The 20,488-nt window shown below is 37.1% G+C and overlaps 4 protein-coding genes across 7 annotated transcripts; 2 read left to right on the top strand and 2 right to left on the bottom strand.

Moving 5' to 3' along the window:
* Nucleotides 1–213: 213 nt before the first annotated feature.
* On the top strand, nucleotides 214–5,320 carry aldh3b1 (aldehyde dehydrogenase 3 family, member B1). The gene is made up of 10 exons (XM_088356665.1): nucleotides 214–484; nucleotides 1,407–1,576; nucleotides 1,668–1,778; nucleotides 1,896–2,016; nucleotides 2,251–2,336; nucleotides 2,408–2,489; nucleotides 2,678–3,070; nucleotides 3,998–4,161; nucleotides 4,239–4,338; nucleotides 4,447–5,320. The coding sequence occupies exons 2-10, from the start codon at nucleotides 1,415–1,417 to the stop codon at nucleotides 4,632–4,634; spliced, it is 1,407 nt and encodes a 468-aa protein (XP_088212791.1). The 5' UTR covers nucleotides 214–484; nucleotides 1,407–1,414; the 3' UTR covers nucleotides 4,635–5,320.
* A 274-nt stretch (nucleotides 5,321–5,594) lies between these two features.
* LOC148384161 (serine/threonine-protein phosphatase 4 catalytic subunit B) lies at nucleotides 5,595–9,519 on the bottom strand. Its single transcript, XM_088356673.1, has 9 exons — nucleotides 9,367–9,519; nucleotides 8,584–8,729; nucleotides 8,293–8,344; nucleotides 8,160–8,210; nucleotides 7,909–8,010; nucleotides 7,105–7,278; nucleotides 6,668–6,794; nucleotides 6,404–6,593; nucleotides 5,595–6,154 (listed from the first exon to the last, which is right to left on the bottom strand). The coding sequence occupies exons 2-9, from the start codon at nucleotides 8,691–8,693 to the stop codon at nucleotides 6,025–6,027; spliced, it is 936 nt and encodes a 311-aa protein (XP_088212799.1). The 5' UTR covers nucleotides 8,694–8,729; nucleotides 9,367–9,519; the 3' UTR covers nucleotides 5,595–6,024.
* A 68-nt stretch (nucleotides 9,520–9,587) lies between these two features.
* On the bottom strand, nucleotides 9,588–14,922 carry engase (endo-beta-N-acetylglucosaminidase). The gene is made up of 14 exons (XM_088356660.1): nucleotides 14,759–14,922; nucleotides 13,752–13,831; nucleotides 13,428–13,629; nucleotides 12,984–13,132; nucleotides 12,751–12,902; nucleotides 12,491–12,639; nucleotides 12,193–12,364; nucleotides 11,951–12,054; nucleotides 11,752–11,863; nucleotides 11,478–11,665; nucleotides 11,250–11,389; nucleotides 10,631–10,730; nucleotides 10,385–10,496; nucleotides 9,588–10,195 (listed from the first exon to the last, which is right to left on the bottom strand). The coding sequence occupies exons 2-14, from the start codon at nucleotides 13,828–13,830 to the stop codon at nucleotides 9,788–9,790; spliced, it is 2,067 nt and encodes a 688-aa protein (XP_088212786.1). The 5' UTR covers nucleotide 13,831; nucleotides 14,759–14,922; the 3' UTR covers nucleotides 9,588–9,787.
* A 43-nt stretch (nucleotides 14,923–14,965) lies between these two features.
* On the top strand, nucleotides 14,966–20,414 carry dus1l (dihydrouridine synthase 1-like (S. cerevisiae)). 4 transcript variants are annotated; one of them, XM_088356663.1, is made up of 15 exons: nucleotides 15,056–15,075; nucleotides 15,194–15,331; nucleotides 16,178–16,459; nucleotides 17,126–17,234; nucleotides 17,322–17,372; nucleotides 17,493–17,605; nucleotides 17,790–17,872; nucleotides 17,975–18,078; nucleotides 18,149–18,296; nucleotides 18,504–18,600; nucleotides 18,675–18,760; nucleotides 19,000–19,157; nucleotides 19,433–19,470; nucleotides 19,605–19,664; nucleotides 19,931–20,414. In XM_088356663.1, the coding sequence occupies exons 3-15, from the start codon at nucleotides 16,223–16,225 to the stop codon at nucleotides 20,198–20,200; spliced, it is 1,554 nt and encodes a 517-aa protein (XP_088212789.1). In that variant the 5' UTR covers nucleotides 15,056–15,075; nucleotides 15,194–15,331; nucleotides 16,178–16,222; the 3' UTR covers nucleotides 20,201–20,414. The 4 variants fall into 4 exon arrangements, with proteins under 4 accessions (XP_088212788.1, XP_088212789.1, XP_088212787.1 ...); XM_088356662.1 differs by lacking the exon at nucleotides 15,194–15,331 and having other exon boundaries at nucleotides 14,966–15,075; XM_088356661.1 differs by lacking the exon at nucleotides 15,056–15,075 and having other exon boundaries at nucleotides 15,176–15,315; nucleotides 19,605–19,680.
* Nucleotides 20,415–20,488: the final 74 nt, after the last annotated feature.

Genomic DNA, 20,488 nt, shown 5'->3' on the forward strand with positions numbered 1-20,488 from the left:
TTTACCCCTGACAAAATGTGGAGAGCATATATTGATGTTTTCGGTTGAACCAAGCGTGGATATTTCTCATGCATCCTCCCGGGAAAAATATGGCGAAAAATGTCATATGATCACGATGATCACATCAAGACATCAAAGCAGCAGTGTTTGGTTGAAAGCATATCTTATGTTTATGGTGAAATAGCAAACCGGTTCACACCTTTTGGCTCGTGAAACAGTCTTACCTGCTTCCTGTATCGCGCAATTAATTTTACCTAAGCAATATAACCGTTGCGCACGCGCAGTTTGCCTTTCTAGGAATAAACTTTGGGGTAATTGTAAAAACCGCTGCTGCAAGACTTGTTTTTCAAGAACTTAAAAAACGTCCCACCCACATGTGTTCATGTCTAGAACTGCAACACCCGGAAGTAACCATCAACAGTGTTTTGTGCTGCAGCAACGACGGATGCAACAAAGCAGACTGGCATTGAAGTCCCCGAAACAGGTTGGTGAAATATCAATTTATCTAGTCAAAGCTGTCTATTCATAAGAAGCTGTGTTGGAAACAATATAATACAAACTAACTTCTATTATTAAAGACAAGCGACTTTTTTGGACACTTATAAATCAAATAAAAATGCATTTCAGTTTTTGTGAAATGTGAGATTTTTATTTTTACCATTGTGATTGGTGGTTTCGAGGTGTGTTTTGCCAATCGCTTAAGTCTTGATGGGTTAATAGCACTTGATAAATCTGGAGGAGTCACTGGCATTTCCAATCGTTCTAGTATATCTTGATTAATCTGCAGGATTTCTAAATAGGAAAAGAAACGATCACTTGCATTGACCTCTGATCATTAAAGTGAAGATATGTGAGAGGAGTGTGGGACATGTACAAGGGTCGTGTGACAGCATTCAAGGTGTAGGTGAGATAACAGAAAAGATCAGATCTGAGTTCTTGTTCACAGTGGTGATGGAGAGGTTGACAGATGAGGTCATACAGGAAGATTGTAGATGACATAGTCAGAGTAGAATCTCACCTCGAGAGTTTAGCCTGGAGAGGTGGAAATATGCTCTGCATACATTTGCACTTACGTCTTGGGTGGATCTTAGCTGGGAGTGGTTCTGGAGTCTGCAGTCAGATGGCTAAGCCAAGAAGAAGGAAGTTAGGAGGAAAAAGTTGAAAGAAAAATATGACATAACATTAGAAGTTTCTGCTTATGTTGCATTGGAATGTGTATCTCCAAGATGGCAGATGGTCCTCAAGCTCCTCAAGACAAGAACCTCCCTTCAAAATGGTGACATGTTTTGTGAAGATTGGAGTGGCAACTTTCCATTATTGTTACACCATTGTAAATTAACAAGCAAATATTTCCAGAAACAAAGATTTTTTTGTTTGTTTTCAAAACATTTGTGTTGGTATTTTAGGTGAAAAGATGGACGGCAAGAAAGAAATTGTGGACCGCTTACGTCTGGCTTTCCGTTCCGGCATGACAATATCTGAGGACTTTCGTTATGATCAGCTTTCAAAGCTAAGGGCCATGATCCATGATAACGAGGACGATATTGTGAATATATTGCACAAGGATTTTGGCAAGGTAACATTTATAATAGAAATAAGTGCATATGTGACATTAATGTTAATTTTAATATTAACATGTACTTTTCTTCACCCCTCTTTCACAATAGCCCAAATTTGAGGCCAGTTTGTCTGAAATTGATATGGTGATTAATGACATAGACTACGCCATCATGAACCTTCAAGGATGGATGGAGCCAGAGTACGTCAGCACAAATCTTGTAAGTTATACTGTGTGTGTGACTTAAAAAGATAAGCAGTGTCAAAAATCATGAATTCATATTTGTTTTTGTTTTTTTCTTTAACCCCTGAACGATTGTATTTCTATTGGGTTGCAGGCCACAAAGTTTGATAACTGTTTTGTACGAAGAGAACCATTAGGAGTGGTGCTTATCATTGGGGCATGGAATTACCCCCTTCAGCTAGTTTTGTCACCCATGGTTGGAGCCATTGCAGCAGGTAGGATGATCAGAAGTTCTTACATGAGTCTTTTTGTCTCTGTTGTTTTTATTTTTACCATTTGTTTTGCCACATGGTTTTATTAGTCCTTTGCGTGGACCATTGGCTTCTCAGCATCTGTATGGCAGCACTGATTGTGAATTTTTGCAATATATGATTTTCTCCTTTTTTTTAAATATTTGGTGTGATTGAGATTTAATAGTTCTCACTATTTTATTTGATGTCTCTAACCAGGAAATTGTGTGATCATCAAGCCCTCTGAAGTCAGTGCTGCTGCAGACCGGCTGATAGCAGAGCTCATCCCCAAATACCTGTCACAGGTATTTCTCACAGGTATTGGCAAATAATTCTGTTAAATTACTGACTTAAATATTTTTTTTTCATTTGCCAGGACTGCTATGCAGTTGTTAGCGGTGGAGCAGAGGAGACCAAGGCACTTCTGCAAAATCGCTTTGACCACATTTTCTACACAGGTTAAGTCAATTTACTGTTCTCTGTATGTCGGTGATGGGTCTGGTTAGGAAATCGGAATTTGGGGCGTAAGTAGAAGCTTTGACTGCAGAAAGGATGTTAAATCTTGTCCAATGGTGAACAGTAGAAATAATATTAGTTATAGCTTCTCGCCTACTAATTCACATCGTGAATTTTTCTCTTGTTGCAGGTTCTCAAATTGTGGCTCGCAGCATCTTACAGGCAGCCTCGGTCCACTTGACCCCAGTAACATTGGAACTGGGTGGCAAGTGTCCATGCTTGATTTATGGATCAGTGACTATTGAATATGCTGCACGCCGCTTAATATGGGCCAAGTTCTTCAATGCAGGACAAAGCTGTGTTGCACCAGACTATGTATTGTGCTCCAAGGCCACATACGATGCTCTTCTTCCTGCCTTGTCTGAGATCCTGAAAGAATTCTATGGCGAGGATCCTCAGAAATCTCCAGATTTGTGCCGTATTGTGTCACAGCAACACTGGACTCGTCTGACAGAACTCCTGAAGAAGTCCAATGGGACGGTTGTCATCGGAGGTGAAAGTGATCAACAGGACAAATACATTGGTGAATTGGTCTTACATTTGTTGATAACTGATCTCTTGTTGCAGTTTTTTGCTATTTTTAAGGCAACACAAACGTATATATAAATAATTATTATTAGTAGTAAGTGATCGCTTTATATCTATATTTATATATCGCTTATATTTATATTTTTTTGTGACTTTGAGTTTTAGTGAAGCCCTAAAGAATGTTTCTAAAAGTCAATTTAACTTTAAAATGTTTAAAAATACAATTCTAAAAGTCTTATTCGCATATTGTAAAAATATTGACTCCACATTGCCTTTTCACCTGTCTTGGAACTAATTATCAGCGATAAACGAGGGATCACTGAATAGTATGAGATTTTAATTAGTTAATTTATTATTAATTTATTAATCAGTTAATTTTTTAGCTCTCATGCGACACTTCTGGACCATATTTTCTATAACATTTGTTACCACAAAGCTACTGCAAATATTTACAGTTAAACAAGATGATTTTAGCATTACTGACTACAATCAGAGTTTGGATTAAAATTATGATGCACTGTTTTCATGGACACCAAAAATATTGATCCAATTAGGATTTATGTTTTTATGTTATATTTATGCATCACACTTTGAAATCATTCAAATCATTTTGACACACACAGATTGACCAAATATACCAAAAATAGTAGTAGAAGAAACCGTAGCGACTTCCGTATCAACAAAACATTCCTCCATGTATTTCTAATTTAAATTTTAGCATTATTTGGGATATTTTTCCTATTTGCACTGTTGCTGATCTGGTTGAGTTTTAAGTCACATCATGATTTTATGATATGCAACTTTTGTTTTGAGAAATTCTTTGATTATATATTGTGATCATTTCTGACAGGATTAAGAAAAAAAATCTGGTTATTCTTCTTTAATAATGAACTACTGTATGTGTGTTATTAATTCCTCTTAGCTCCGACAGTGGTTAATGTAGCTGAAGATGACGCACTCATGAAAGAGGAGATCTTTGGCCCAATTCTTGCTATTCTAACTGTCGAGTCCATGGAAAAAGCCATTGACGTTGTCAATCAGAAGGAGAAGCCATTGGCCCTCTACGTTTTCTCTGACGAAGACTTAGTAAGTGCTTCAAGTGTTACAATCATAGATTTTTGTATTGTACACTCTTTTGTGATATTTTTTCTTTTTCTCTCAAGGTCATAAACACAGTGATGGAGAAAACAACCAGTGGAGGATTCTGCTCAAATGACGGGATTGTGCACATGACACTACCAGGACTCCCATTTGGAGGTGTAGGTAGGTGTTAAAGGAATATATTTTTATTCGATAATATTCACACAAGGTGGTTCAATCTTGAAGTCCAATTGTAAAGATTTGGAATTTTTATTTTCACTTATCCTTCAGGGGCCAGCGGCTGGGGCTCTTACCATGGTCGCTGGGGCTTTGAGACCTTTAGCCACCGACGAGGTTGCATGATGCGTGGTTGGGCTTTGGAAAAACTGAATGGCCTACGCTACCCACCCTACAATGATAATAAACTGAGCTGGCTGCGCTGGACTGCCTCAGTTAAGAGAACTTGCTTACTCATGTGACAGCAGATAGTGGATGTTTGTGTAAAAACAAATCTATGGCAATATGGTGAGATCAACAGCAATTTTTTTTGGGGTCCAACTAGCAACATTAAATTACTTTGTGGTGTTATTCAGTTTTCAAATGGTGAAAATAATCTCTTGGACCTGTTGTTGATTATATGCTTTTCTTATGCTTATGTACAGATACTCCATATTTCCCTAATCAACACTTTTTCAATGTTTTTCTGTTTTTAAGATTTTCAAGGTCCCTATTGTTTTTGTAAGGATTATTCTTATTTTTTTGTAAAGGATCACATTTTAGACATCCTAAACAAAACTGCAAACTTTGCACTCATCCGTCCTACTGAAAAAATGTAATTTTAAAGTTGTCCTAAAGGATTAAAACAAAATGTCTCTGCGCATAGTGTGAACAATCAAAAACCAATCCCAGTATGTTTGAGCTAGACCTACGAAAACAAGAGTTATACATTTTAGAATGCCAAATTTTGCACATTTACATTTGCAGCCTTGTCCTGGAGAATTAATCTGATTGACTTCAAACTTGGGTTGTACTATCTTAAAGCCTGGTAAAAATATGTTTGCAAAATATATGATGAGGGCGGGGTATAACATTATGTATTGCACATGCTTCAGAAAATCTGAAACTTCAAATATGTTAACGGTTTTTAATAAATGGCTAACTGGCACCCCATGCTGTATGATCACCTTGGAAGACCAGGAAGGAGTGGCTGGGAACAGGAAAGTTCAGGCTTCACTTATTACTAAGTTGCTGTACCCACAACCCCAGATAAGCAGAAGATGGATGGAAAAATACAAAATAAGACAAAAATTTACTTAGCTTGGCTCAGAGGGATACTTAATGATAACAGTTTTGAGGAAAAAAAGTTCTCTGACAATGGTCTAAATGATTTAAGTGTGGACGCAACCTTGGGCCAGGGCGTGACAACTAGCCATTTGAACTTTGTTATGCACGAGTGGCTTTTATTTAGCAAAAAACACCAATACAAAAACTTTATTTTAATATCAAAATTGATAAACCTACAGACATTAGATTAAAAAAAAAAGACCTACAGACATTAGATTTAAAAAAAAAAAAAAAAAGACCAAAGTGAAAAGAAGTGTGAATACAGTGTCTCACTTTGGCCAGCTTACTAGAAATCACACTACAAATTGTGAAACCTATATGAATTTTTTTCAGAAAAAAAAAAAGTTCCAACATATCTTTAGAATAAACTTACACGAGGACTGAATAAATGAGCGGAGTTGAATTTACAAATAAAGAGAAGAAAAATGATCTCATGGTTCAGACATTGCCAGGTCTCTGCGGGTTTTCAGTCCAACTGCACAGAGTTCTTTGAATTATGACTTGGTGAAATCAATACACAAGACTTCAGAGAAAATAGTCTGCAACTGGCTTCTTTGATGGAATGCCTCTTGTTTCCTGTGGCGCTGCTTCAAATATGATGAACTCTCGTTGTAAATGTTCATCCAGCTCCAAAATGGCGGCCACGTTGCCACATCTGTATCAGCAAAAAAAAAAAAAAAAAAGATTCTATGGACCCACATTTGATTGTGAATAAATTACAAGGCTCTAAGTAAACCTGACTGGTGATTATTTTTGGTTTAGTTCATATCAGACATTTGCAGGTGCTTTTACTCGGGGAAGATAACTAACCCCATTTCCTTCAATGAATCTGCAACTGAATCATATTTGCTCAGATTTGTCTGGCTGAATTGGTGTCCTATTGGAAATATTTCATGCTTCATACCTGTAGCAGTAATTTGGTGCCGACCACACAGTGAGCACTGTTTCGTTAAAGTGCCACTTATAACCCTCCATGACCAGTTGATGTGCTCTGCAAATCATGTGAATGTCATTGGCAGCATTGAACTGGGCCACGACATCACTACCAAACAGGTAGCCAGCACCTCTAGGACTCACACCCCATCCAGTCGTGTCTGAGACCAGGGACACAAAGTCAAAATGTCAATGTCATTTGCTTTTTGGTATTGAGGAAGTGTTGCGCATATACCTTCCGGGTCTGACCAAAGGAGGTCACACATGGGCCCATCATGAGGCACTTCCTGTTTTCTGTCAATGGTCCGAATCTGATCCAATGTCTGGATAGACGGCGATAAGCCACCATGCACACAAAATATCTGAGGAGATAGAAGAGACTGAATTAAAACAACTGATTAGACAACAATTATTAATTTAACTTTTTTTGTTTTTTAAACTTTTATTGCAGTTTGACTGGAACTTTGACTTATACTCAGGTGAAACTTGTAGATATTAAAATTACAGGTCACACACTCCCTAATCGTGTTGACAACAAAACGAGTAGGATTTCCAAACTTCCGCTTTTAAAATGGCTTATCTAAACTACAATCTCATACCACAGATGCCCCAAGCGAAACTAGCTCGAAAAATGGTTCCTAAAAATAGCTAAAGACAAAGTTGACTTCTTACCTTGCCGTCAATGATAGCGGAGAGGGAAAGGTAGTCAAAAATTTCAGTGCAGTATCTCCAGACTGTGACAGAGCCATATTTTCGGAGGCACTCATCATAAAAACCGTAGACCTGGGTGATTTGTCGAGACTCATGGTTTCCCCGAATCAAAGTTATCCTGTCTGGGTAACGCACCTGAAAATACCACACAAAATGGTTAAAAAAAAAAAGTAATTGGTCAAAGGTCGCATGACCTTCCTTGCTAAAATATTAGCCCACCTTTTTCCACATATCAGGTTTCAAACAAAGATAAAAAAAAAACATTTTCTTGTTAAGTATCAACAACTAGGACACAAATTACACAATTGTGAAGTTCAGCAATATTTTCTGACAAGTAAGACTTTATCAGTGTTCCTTCCATTTTGCTGATAAAAAAAAAACCACACACCCGTATCCTACTTTGTGGTTAAGATAAGACAAAGAGATGCTAAGGTTTGACAAGTCCTACAAGAACAACAGGTATGACTTCACGTGTGTGGCATACACAACTGTAGTCATGCAGAAACAGAAGCATGATAGTATTCTGAACAAATAAACTGTAATTGTGTTTAAACTACTGGTAGTATTAACCTCATTGAAAAGTGGATTAGCGCCAACATTTGGCATCGTGCGTCTTGGTTGGAATGTAAACAAACGCCGGAAGTCGGTCGCAAAATTCCCGCAAGGGCTCTCAGGGGAGGCTGGCTAGGAATAAAGTGGATAGGCCTACTCTCATCTTAACATCCATGAAGCCAATCCAGATATATTATTGACAAGGATTTGTACCTTAAGAGCTAGAAGAAGAAGGAATGTTTCCACACTGTAAAAGCCTCGGTCTACAAAGTCTCCCATGAAGAGGTAATTTGTCTCTGGAACATCTCCACCAACCTGTTGTGATACAATGACATAATATTAGAAATGTAAAACAATTTGGTATCTTAAGTTGGCATTTATTTTAACGTCCATATACAGTAGAAACATATGTATTTTTGAGAAATTTAAACACCATTCTATTGAAATTTCCAATATTTATTTACCCTAAAAAGCTCCTTCAAGTCATAGAATTGACCGTGTATATCACCACAGACCTGTGAAATAGATAATTATTGTCACCACTCAATTTTTTAAAAATAATTTGTGACCAATGAGAAACAGAAAAAAGACACTTACTGTTACAGGAGAGTCCACTCTTTGGACATTGCTTTCTTCAACCAGAATCTCTCTGTTAATACAAATAAAAGCATTGGTTAGGCAGTTTTAACAAGTACTAACATGCACACTAAAAAATCTTCACTAAATGTTGTTACATCCATATGGCTACTTGGTGCACTTTTTAAAAATTGGAAACAAAACCCATATATACTCAATTTCTACTAAATTATTTTAAATCAAAACTTGACATATGTAGCATAAATCCTAATCTTTTTTTTTTGTGAATGAGTGTATACATGCAAATGTTACCTGGCTTTAGCACAAAGGGCTTTCACTTCGTTCTCCTTAATAAGTTCACACCGTCTGAGCTGCTCAATTTGTCGGTCCAAGTCGCTGATATCTCCCATTGTCACACACATAGGGAAAGCTGGTCACACACTGATTTTCACACACTCCTGTTAAAAGAGACATATTTCCATGTCATTAAGCAATGTTTTCCATCACAGGTTACTTAGTGTTGCAAGTAAAAAAATAAAAATAGAGCGGACATTATATATATATATAGATTATATATATATATATACATATATATATATATATATATACACACATATACATATACACACACATATATATATATACACATATATGCACATGTATATATATACATACATATATACATACATATATATACATACATATATGTCACACGCATATACATATATATACATATACATACATACACACATATATAAACATACATACATCTATTCACACACATATTATATATACATACGTACACACACCTAGCCTAGGCCTAGCGCGTGAGGCCTACGCTCAACAAAGGCCATTAGTAAGAAAGTCACTATCTCGAAGTCAATCAACAGATTCTTTTGTAGGCTTCATGTAGTTTGTGAATTTTAGATAATCTATATAACATCGGCTGTCAACACACTGAGGAATAAAACGCAAAATTGTGAAAGCCATCGGTCCGAGCTACTATTGCCACGGTTAAGTGCGTGTCCGGAACACGAGAACCATACTGTCAGATAAACATTTAGAATGTCGTATTATTAAAAAGTAACGACTTACTTAGAATAGATATAAGGTGGGAAAACAATCTCCAGTATACTTTATAATTTGGAGTCAGCTTTCTTCCTTTACCGGCCTCTCGCTCTCCCGTCGCTGCGTCGTCACTGCCGGTTGACGCTCTTCTGTTTTGACATTTTGGCGGGTAGCAAACATTTGGGCGCATTACCGCCACCTTTTGTTTCGGAGTGTGATTTAGAATGACGTCTAATGAGTCGGTCGGATAATAAATAGTATGGCATTCATGTTTTATTGAGAAACCTCCAGAGAACATACAATTCACAATCCAGTACAGCAAATCTGTTCATAATTATAATAAATTTAATAAATCCATTAAATAAATATATATTACCCCAGTATGCAAGTAAGCATAGCTACTCAATGTTAAATGCCATTATAATGATCTTCAAATTAAATAAAGTCTTTATCCATGTTCACACTCAATCTCTGTGTAGCTGACAGTTCTTCTTCCCCAACAGTTTATTGGGAGTGGCATCCCCTTCCGAGTTACTGGCTCTATCAGAAGTTCCAGCTGGCCAGGGGGCTCAAACACTTGGAGTTCAGTTACCCGATAAAGTTTTGAATATGCCCGACCCACCAGAACCATCTCACCTGCAGAGACTCTGGGATTTGGACTTTTCAGCTGACGCCAGTACACATTGAAGTGCCGTACAAGCTCCATTGGGTAGCTCCATTGCAGCGTTGCATTGAGATACAAACAGCACGAATCGGAATTGGGAGGTGCACCAGCACCACGCAGCCACACAATGTCAGAAATAGAAACATCTTGAACTATTTCAGGGGTCTTGAGTAGACTGTCTATATCTAGGAACTTAGAGAAGAGAAGAAAAGGAACAACTAATCAATTTTGGCACATTAAAGCCACTCACACTTATGGGCAATTTGGAGTGCTCAATCAACCTAACATGCAAACTCCACTGCCCTTGAGTAATATTATATATATAATATATAATACTATTTGCTTCACAAAAAAAACAAAAACAATGATGGACAGTCTCACCATTATTTCTCCCATTCTGCAGCTGAAATTTGTGTCCAAAGACTCTCCAACCAGCTGGATATTTACACAGACTCCTCGAAGAATACAGCCTTGTAGGTCCATCTTATAATACCTTTTGAATAAGAGTAAATTTAATGCAAAGTCATTAACGTGCGTTATTTAAACTTAATAGTTGAAGTTAATACATTAAGTATTATAAGGAGTTTAGGAACTAACAGCATATAAAGGACCTCATTGCTGTTTTACCTGACATTCCAACCTGTATTCGTCCAATTGTCACGAAGATGAGGAAACTGCTGAATTAACTCGTGGTCTTCATGGAGTAGACCTGGAGATGCACTTGTGACTGCGGACAGAAATAAATAATAAATAAATAATAATTTGTATTTGTTCAAGCAGTAAAAAAGCATTTAGCCTTATCCTGATATCTGATGTGATATTTTGCATTTAAATAATTGACATAATAATATAAAGAATGTCAAAGAGAATTTTTATTATTTTTCATATTTTTTTTTAGCAGAGAAAGAAAATTACAACAAATCTGGCCCTACTTAAAAAGCAATCATTGCTGAACCTAACTGGTTTACCATTTGTGGTCAAGATAGGACCATTGCCAGGCCACTGGTGGACCAGGGTGGGTCAGAAGATCCACCGATTTGTGGAAGAGCAAGTGGCGGGATTTTTAACAAGGAAGCGAATTAATTAATAACTTAATGGGGGTGGAATTTTACTGCCTGCAGTACACTCAACCACCACAAAGGGGCACCATGTTGTTATTATTCTGTCTCAATGGGATTTACCTGGTAAAATAAAAGTTAAATAAATAAATAAATACATTTAGAAAAGAAGGGCATGAGAAACTTACTTTTTCTATCCTGGTTATGTTCATCTGAACTAAGACCAGCATCAGTTATCTTGAGCTCCAGCGAAACTGCAACTTGAGAAGATGACTTGTATACAATGCAGAAAAGGGTGTCGAATAGAGGCACATGGAGGGAGAGGATCCTGTAAGTTTGAAAAGCACATGAAAAGACAAGATGAGGGGATCATAATATTCTTCCATGATGTCAAGCTGAGCAAAATTGAGACAGACTTGGCACAGACTGGAGAAGTATGTGTGGCAGGGATGAGACCGTCTAGGAGTAGTGAGCATCCTCCATTCCAGGCATCCTCTGGGCAACCACGGCTCCTTATCCAGCCATGACCTTCTAGTTGGTCTTGGTAGTACAATGGCTGGATTTCCTGAGCAGTCAAATTGAACCAATTCTTCTTTGTTTCACACTAGAGGACAAAAATGAGGCAAACAAATGATCATTGATTGTTGGAAAGATAATAATGATTTTATGCCACCTCTTTCAGTACTTTACCTTTCCTTTCCAAAAGACAGAATTTCCAAAGCCCTGACAGAAGGAAGAAACGAAGGGGAGCGTCACGGCTAGACGATGAATGTACAGGTGGTTTTTCAGAAGAGACCAGAATCTACAGATAGAAGTTTGTTTTCAATGATTATCACATTCACAGATTTCGGTACTTATTATATGAATCAAACTTTGGTGGTCATCTCACCTATCTTGAAGATGGCGAAACATTGTCTTGTCTTGGGTCTCATACACCCAACCAGGAGCAAAGATAGCAGCTGAAAAGTTGTACTTTCGGATGACTTCCAGTGCCTGTCAATCAGAGAAGGTAACTGATATTTGCAATTGATGATATTACATTTACAACAATATTGTATATTTTTCTTGTTGTTTGGAAATAAATAAATAAAAAATAAACAAACGCTTAATAAACACACAGACGCAAAATACCTTATGGGTTTCAAACATCCCTCCGATCACCTTCCCACGGGCAAAAACATCAATCCCCACATAGATGTCAGCCTGACGTCCAATTGTTTGACTGTAATTTGTCATCCATTCGAGGTTTTCTACTGTCCAGTTGTAGTTAGTAAAGAAACCGTCACATGAATCAAAAAACACCCTGGAAAGATAGTGAAAAGGAAATAAATGAATTATGCATTCATTGTGAACCGTGCAGCAGATGTGCTAACCACTCGATTACCACATACCACATCTTGAGAATTTTTATTGATAAAGAAATTAATACCTGTTTAATTTGTTTAATTCATTCTGCCATTTTAGTTCTCCATTCTCAAGTACGCTGTCATACCAAAGAACCATGCTGCCTGGCACTTTTTCATGAATCTGATTTGTGAGATAGCGCAAAAACAAAGGTGTTTTCTTCACTGCAACATCCTGAAAAAAATTGACACAAAATACACACAATTACAGGTGGCATTAATTTTTTTTTTTTTTTATCAACATCTATTTACAAGAACTGTCAAATGTGATGAAGGCAATACTCACACTGAGTGTGTTCTCTATATTTATGAGCCATCCATCAAACCCATAATAAGAGCTGATTTGAACCAGCTTATCCGCGACTTCACAATAAAGATCTTCTTGAAGGAAGGCCTCACATGTCGCTGCTCCATCAGTCCATTCAGTGATGAAAGTCCCTAAGTAAAAACAAATACAAAGTCAATGAAATGATGTACATTTAAGCTCAGAATTGAACTACAAAATAATGACGAACTCACCAAGAACAACAACTCCATGTTTATGTGCAGCATTAGTCCAGACTGCAGGAGGAATGGTCACCATGTTGTGTGTAAAATAATTAAAAATATCAATGTACTGCCAGTGGTAGAAAGCATATGGAGCATCTACAGCTGCACCTTGAACAAACCTAGACAAAGAAAGGCATAACGTGCTGGAAAATGTAATTATTAAATACAGCACAGCATCCTATTGCATGGGAGACAAAAATGGCATCAGAGCAAGATGGGGAAAATCCCCTAAATTTAATAAATTGTTACATCATTGTTAGATTCTTTGACATTTTGTCTCAATATTTCGAATATGTTACACTACGCTACAATTATTTTAATATAATTTTTATTGGGCTGCCTAAGTTGCCCTGAGGGTTAGAATTATAATAGAATGAATTAGAAAGCAGTGCCTTAATACATATCTGGACATACCTGTCTTCTAGGTATCCACCCATCATGTCATGAGATACCAAAGTCCGACGTAAGCAATTAGGCAGTGCAGGTTCTCGCCCTGCTAGTGGGACTACTGCCACGTTGAAGGGGTTTGCCTCATTTTGTTTCCATGACAACAGCTCATTCAAAGTCTGAAGACTACAGCTAATTGGTTCAGTTGTGTCTGCATCATAATGTTTCACTGAATGGGTAAGAAGACATACAATAGGAATTAACAAAAAAGTAATAAAAAGTTGTGCTCTTGACAATCTTGTGTATTTTTGTAGAACATGTTTTAATGAACCATTGGTGAAGTCACCAAACCTGGTAGTGGAGATGGCAAAAAATGGATGACTTCATGACTGTCATGGTAGTCCACTGGCTGATGCAAACAACCCTCCATCCTAGTGAGAGACAGAAGTGAAACGTATAATAAAATGCAGTTTGTACTTTTCATTTGAAACATAAAACATCAAACTTTTGTGCAACACAAAAATGCTTGGCAGTAACTCCGAACTCTGCTCCCGCAGCAATCGTATTTATTCTCAACAAGGAAGGCGGGATGTGAAGTCTTTATCTCGTGAAAGCTTCTGCTGGGGTCATCTCTGCAAACTGGTTCCAGCATGTTGCAAAGTTGGTCTTATCTCTTTATCCTCACAATGGTCAGCTTGCAGATGTTTACACTCCGGAGTGGAGCACAACTCAAGTTTACAGCAAGCATAGGCAGAATTAACTGTTCTAAATCAGCACTTCAAAATAATCACATTTGGGGTCAATAGTAAGAGATTGCTTGATTAAAAATATCACAATAACGATGAATTTTTTCCCCCGAACATAAATAATCAAAAAAATAAAATAAACAAATATAAATAAATAAATTATTATAATTATATAAATTATTTTTTATGAACACCCAAATGGATGTGGTACTCCCTCCATCCTTCAGAGGATGCAGCCTGTGAATTGGGACACAGCTACGGACCACGGTCGGTGTGCGTGCAGTCGTAAATCTTCCGTAGGGGACACCACAAAACATCCGTTCCGCAGTCAGTATGAATCAGGCATACGCCTTTTCGGGCCACATATAATCTCGTTTAGGGCCACCAAAATCATAACTGATAATTAAGGATTATTTTCTTAAATCTGCGTCATCTGAAAAGCGCGTGAACCATAGTCTGGATGCTTTGCCATCCAAATCAATAAACTCGTCAAATTGTGGTTTAAAGTACGAAACCGAAACGTCCCTGTTTACAATTCAGCAGGATTGAAAATAGGGAAAAAATGTAAATGCCACAGAATTGCATCTATCTGGCGCAGAGGCAATACTTTACCTTTAGTTTTCTTTTTATGTTGCTTATTGTCGATTAACACATCTGCATCATCCTCTTGAATTTACTTTGGTATTGAACTTGGTGGAATGCATCCACAACAGTACCCAAGTGAGAAAAAGTGACTCGATCATCTCGGCCGGACTCTTAGACCGGACGCAATAACATGGGGTAAATCTCATTTCTGTATTTGCAAAAGACAGCTCCTCGCCTCTGGCTCTGTTTTGTTGCGTCCTAGGTGTGCCTCCCACTAGATTCAATCGAGGACAAGACCTAACGACGAATTGAAGCCCTGGAAGCTAATAGGGAGCGTAATGGGAGTAAGTCTGATATTTAATGAATTTATATCTTTAGGTTTATCTTCTTAATTAAGGTTATGTAATTTACTATAAGTAAAATGTTCATTTAGTCTTTAGAGAATGCAAATTTGTCGTGTAGGTCTCGTAGCTGAAGCAGGAAGTCAACCGGATATTGGCCGATCTTTGGCAAGATCGGAAGTACGTCACAGATTTGGTGTGCAGGCGAAAAAGAAAGGCACTGGAAACAAAACTAGCTACAGAGTATGTAATATTTACCGTGAGTATGTCATGCAACCTTTGCATGTAACACAACTACAAGGAAATTTGTCATTTGTTTTTAATCGGGTTATTATTTAATACATAAGTGGAACGCGTGCATCGTGCATGTTACAGACTGCATTGCTTAACACGGCGTGGCACTCCGAGACAGATTCAACTTTTCTGACTCGGATGAATAAGAACAATCACAAGCAACTTTAATTATTTTAGACAAATTGAGAAAAGCCACGAAGGAAAACCATTCAACTAAAGTGAAGTTTTGTGTTGTTACATTGATTGACAGATTATATTATAGGCTATGGGTGCTCGATGATGGATACAAAATCATAATCACGATTATTTTGTTCAATATTGAAATCACATTTATTTACGTGATTATGAAATTGGTACAGCATTTATTGAACATGTTTGGAACAGTAATTATTGAACATGTCTTTTAAAAAAAAACACTCATGTTAACAGTGTTGGGAAAGTTCATTTTCTCCACAGACTAGTTGAAAGTTCAGTTCAACAATTCTAAAATGAACTTGTCCAGTTCGTAATTGAAATTTTATGAATTAGGTTTATTATTTCAAAAATGAAAAGTTTATAGTTCTTTTCTTCCCCAATCAAAAATAAAGTTGGTTTGAGCTGTTGCATTTTGGCATTTTGTCATTGTTTTCACTCATTCCATTCAAACTAGTATTCAGGTGCTATCACATTTTAAATACAAGAGAAAATTGCTTGAATTGTCCTTTTCTTCAATGAACTGAAACAAACCCATAACTGTGGTCCAGAATGATCTGCTGTAGGTGCCAGACTAAGGTTGTAAACAACAGAAACAATGTCTCTTCTCTTTTTGCAGGATTTTAAATGTTTTGGACACCCTGGTCTGATACAGTCACCGAAGATGGCAAAGCTCCAGGGGTTTGATTTTTGGAAGAAAACTCTGAAAGAAGCCTGCTTTGTGGTGGCACCTATGGTGGATCAGAGTGAGCTAGCATGGCGTCTACTTAGCCGTCGTCACGGCGCTCACCTCTGTTACACGCCCATGTTACACGCGCAGGTGTTTGTCCGTGATGTTAACTACAGGCGAGAAAACCTCTATAATGAGGTTTGTGAGGAGGATCGACCATTAATAACTCAGGTAAGAATATTTATTGATACCCAAAAGTATGGCTAGACAATTATGGAAAAAAAATACCGCATTGGGTCTGGCTTTCCAGGCTAATATGTAACAACCGAAGACCTACAAAAAAATCACTGGAAATCAACTCTAAACTAAAGAGGAAGTTAGCCATTTTTAATTTGCTTTTAAATTTGGCCCCATTTTTGGCCTTTCTAGACATTTTTAAAGAAGTACCCCCTGTTGACCGTTTGACCAAAATCTATCAAAAGTTTTAGGCATATGTAACAGCAGCCCTACGCTAAACCCAACAGGAAGACAGCTATTTTTATTTTCCTCTCAAAGTTTGCCTTATTTTTGGCCTGTTTTATCAAAGTAGCTTTTAATTTGTTGTACATTTTCAATAATTTCAATTACAGTGTGTCAGTATCCCAACATGCCAGGGCCGCAAAAAAAAAAAAGAAAAAATCCGCGGAGTAGAAAAGGTATTTAAATTATTTAGAAATGTTATCACATTGTATTGACATTTCCAACGTGTAGTGTTTCTAGTTGGCCGCTAGAGGGCGTAAGTGTAATGCAAGTCAATTAGAAGAGTGGTTTACTTAACCAAGCAATACAAAGTGTCCGCCTTAAGAAAGCTTCTTAACTTAGAAATATTTTTTTTTTAATAATTTTTTTTCATTTCAGTTTTGTGCAAATGATCCCGAGGTGTTCATTCAGGCAGCTCTTTTGGCTGAGAAATACTGTGATGCCATTGACCTCAACCTGGGTTGTCCTCAGATGATCGCTAAAAGGGGTATTTGGGACTTTTACAATTAAGCACATGATAATAAATGTCATCATTGTAGACTTGTCATAAAAATAGTTTTTGTGGTTCTTGTAGGGCACTATGGAGCTTTCCTGCAAGATGAATGGGAGCTGTTACAAAAAATGGGTAATGTGTTTTTATTGTATGTTCAATAAAAAGAGTCATTGGAGTTATGAAATAGGACAGCGGAACCTCCTAGGTGGGCCACAAATCTCAATGATCACAACTATTTTTCTCATTTAACAGTCACATTAGCAAATGAAAAGCTGTCTGTGCCAATCACATGTAAGATCCGTGTGTTCGAGGACATCGAAAAAACTGTCCGCTATGCCCAAATGCTGGAGAAAGCTGGATGCCAGGTATGAACTAAATAATGCACTAAAAACTCTTGAAGTAAAGCTTATGCATAAGAAATATGAAATATTTGTCGGTAATTAAACAATTCAAATTTTGTCTTTTTAAATTTTTGATGGTTTAACAATTATATTTGGAGAAGGAAATCTGTTTTACAAAGATAAATAAAATGTTTTGTTTATCTCATAGCTACTCACAGTGCATGGAAGAACCAAAGACCAAAAAGGAGCACTGACTGGAATTGCTAGTTGGGAGCATGTCAAAGCAGTCCGGTGAGCTGCAATGATCACATTTCAATCCTTGATTTGATTCAACTTTTCATAATGTACTTTATTGATTTTTCTGTACTTCTAAAGTAATGCATTATTTTGCAGGAAGGCAGTAAATATTCCTGTCTTTGCTAATGGCAACATTCAGCATCTAAGCGATGTGGAACGCTGCATTAAAGAGACCGGTGTGCAAGGGGTCATGAGTGCAGGTGTGTAACAAGTGGTCTTCACAAGCATCCATTTTTTTTTTTTATTAACACAACTTTCTGTGTCATTTAGAGGGTAACCTTCATAACCCAGCACTCTTTGAAGGACGTAGCCCACCAGTTTGGGAAATGGCCGAAGAGTACATTGAGGTGGTGAGGCAGCATCCCCCAAGCAACTTGTCCTATGTACGAGCCCATCTCTTCAAGTTGTGGCACCACACGTATGTGTGTCTTTTTCTTTCCGTGTCATTGTATGACAACCGCACCACAATATTTACATTATTTTCCCCCAAGCTCCACTCAGTTTCTTGGCTAATTTCAGATTTTTTTTCGTGCTTGACAATTTTTTCTTTTGAATTCATCTGTCTGTGTCTTTTCGCTTTGGACATAACACAAATAATTTGACGCCATGTTTTATTTTGTTTTAGGCTTCAGATCCATCAGGACCTGAGAGAGGAGTTAGCTAAAGTGAAAACTCTTGATAGTTTGGCTAATGTTAGTAACCAGCTGAGACTGCGATGTCAGGTACATCTGTTTTAAAATTATATCAGAAGAGAAATATTACAATCCCATATCTTGAGTTTTTATCTGCCATTTAGGAGGAGATTGCTAGAGGAAATGAGATGCATAAGGAGAGCAGCTTGCCCTTTCCTCACTGGATCTGCCAACCATATGTCAGACCACCGTGAGTATTTACCTTTTTCTAATATGTCTTGTTTTACGCCTCTATATTTGTTTTGTTGCCCTGATCTGTAGTTACTGGTGATATATGAATATAGTTAAATCTTATCTCAATATGTTGTGCTAAAACAAAGACATTACTATGTATGCCAGGTCTGAATACTTTTTGTAATTTCTAAAATTTGCTGTGGTGATCAATGACGGGACAAGTCAAATGCTGATCCGTATCTTCTTTTCATACAGGCCAAAAGAAGTTAATAACCAGAATTCACAAGTGAAGTTGACAGGGTGCCAAAAGAGAGTACTTGAGGACAACACTGTGTCAGGTCAACAACTCTCCAAAAATAAACAGAAGAAAAGATCCCGCAATCCTGACAAGAACTTCTGTCCTGATCAGAAACGTAAGTTTAATTTGTGGAGAAAGAAGTCAGACTTTGTGTTATAATTTTGTCTGTTCCTACTGTATTTGAAACATGGAAAGTGTGGTTGTGTTTTTTTTTTTTTTTAATAACATTTAATTTTTCTATATTTACAGGAGTAAGGAACATAGTTTCGGAGATTTTCTTTTCATTAATACAATCTATATCTCTATATCTATTTGTATGTGTAATTATACAGTTTCGATATGGAAAACATATTTTGCAAATGGATAAACTATTTTTTTTCCTCCCAACAGCCAAGTACATCAAATGTGAACAGTGTGGCAATCCAAAGGTAAGATGTCAGTTTAATCAACTCAATCATGGGCATGAAGTTCTTGGGCATCCAGCTTTGAACTGCTAAAAGGCAAAATGATTATTTGTTGAGTTGATTGAAGTATTTATGCGTTTTTGTTTTTACTCTTTCAGGGAAATAAGTGCGTCTTCAACCTTTGTCGAGGGTGTTGTAAGAAGAAGTCCTACAAGGAGGTGGCAAATTGTTTAAGTCAGTATATGCAAATGCAACACACACGTCAACATATTCATTAATTTGTTACGTATTAATTTGTGAAAGGGTGATTTTACAAATAGCATGAAAAAATATTTATCGCTGTGTCGAATCGTGAGGGCAATTGTATAGTTACACCCGATTATTATTATTTGTGATTACAGTAAATAAATGTTGATACTACATGCAGAAGAGTTAGTGTTAGTAAAAAATAAAATTAAAAGTATGCGTTAACCTTTGTTGACAGGCCATGGACTTAAATTTAAGACCAAGGCAGATGCAATTAAAGCTCAAGAAGACAAGAGAGATCCAGAAATCGAAATGGAGAAAAACTGCAGCCCACCACAGTCTCTTCAGCATCAACCCACAATGCTGCAGAAGTACGAGGCATAGCCTCCATCATGGATTGGACAACTACCATGTCTTCCTTCATAAACCTTGTGAATATGCTCTGAGCTGCCATAGGTTTTGGTGCCTGAACTACCTGTATTTTTGTTTTCCAGAAAAACACAAATAGGTGACAGTCCAATTTTATGAACAAATATTTGAAGTATAACTTCAAATTTAATTAATATACAGTAATTCAAGATGTTCAGACAGTGTTATTGAAGTGCCAATATTTCAGCTAACTTGGTGACAAAAGGTTCAGTCCTATATAATCACTGATGAAAGCTTAAAAGCATTGCATGGACCTCTGCTTTGAATATTTAATAAACCAGGCTATGATGGTAGATGTTGCATTTGTCCAATAATCATAATGAAATGAAAGTTGACGTTTGACCTCAGTTACCTTTGACCCAAGCTA

Source organism: Syngnathus floridae, chromosome 17 (assembly GCF_059516105.1).
Source record: "Syngnathus floridae isolate MCC-2025c chromosome 17, RoL_Sflo_1.0, whole genome shotgun sequence".
Lineage (NCBI taxonomy): Eukaryota > Metazoa > Chordata > Actinopteri > Syngnathiformes > Syngnathidae > Syngnathus > Syngnathus floridae.

Excerpts from the sequence above, each read along its gene's own strand:
- aldh3b1 (XM_088356665.1), top strand. The coding sequence starts at position 1,415 with ATGGACGGCAAGAAAGAAATTGTGGACCGCTTACGTCTGGCTTTCCGT. Across the intron at positions 2,017-2,250 it reads GGTTGGAGCCATTGCAGCAG|GAAATTGTGTGATCATCAAG; the intron begins GTAGGATGATCA and ends GTCTCTAACCAG. Across the intron at positions 3,071-3,997 it reads TCAACAGGACAAATACATTG|CTCCGACAGTGGTTAATGTA; the intron begins GTGAATTGGTCT and ends AATTCCTCTTAG.
- LOC148384161 (XM_088356673.1), bottom strand. The coding sequence starts at position 8,693 with ATGTGTGTGACAATGGGAGATATCAGCGACTTGGACCGACAAATTGAG. Across the intron at positions 8,345-8,583 it reads GCCCTTTGTGCTAAAGCCAG|AGAGATTCTGGTTGAAGAAA; the intron begins GTAACATTTGCA and ends TTGTATTAACAG. Across the intron at positions 8,211-8,292 it reads GAGTGGACTCTCCTGTAACA|GTCTGTGGTGATATACACGG; the intron begins GTAAGTGTCTTT and ends TCTATTTCACAG.
- engase (XM_088356660.1), bottom strand. The coding sequence starts at position 13,830 with ATGGAGGGTTGTTTGCATCAGCCAGTGGACTACCATGACAGTCATGAA. Across the intron at positions 13,133-13,427 it reads GGTGGATACCTAGAAGACAG|GTTTGTTCAAGGTGCAGCTG; the intron begins GTATGTCCAGAT and ends TTCTTTGTCTAG. Across the intron at positions 12,055-12,192 it reads GGATGTTTGAAACCCATAAG|GCACTGGAAGTCATCCGAAA; the intron begins GTATTTTGCGTC and ends TCTGATTGACAG.
- dus1l (XM_088356662.1), top strand. Across the intron at positions 17,235-17,321 it reads TCAGATGATCGCTAAAAGGG|GGCACTATGGAGCTTTCCTG; the intron begins GTATTTGGGACT and ends TGGTTCTTGTAG. Across the intron at positions 18,761-18,999 it reads CAACCATATGTCAGACCACC|GCCAAAAGAAGTTAATAACC; the intron begins GTGAGTATTTAC and ends CTTTTCATACAG.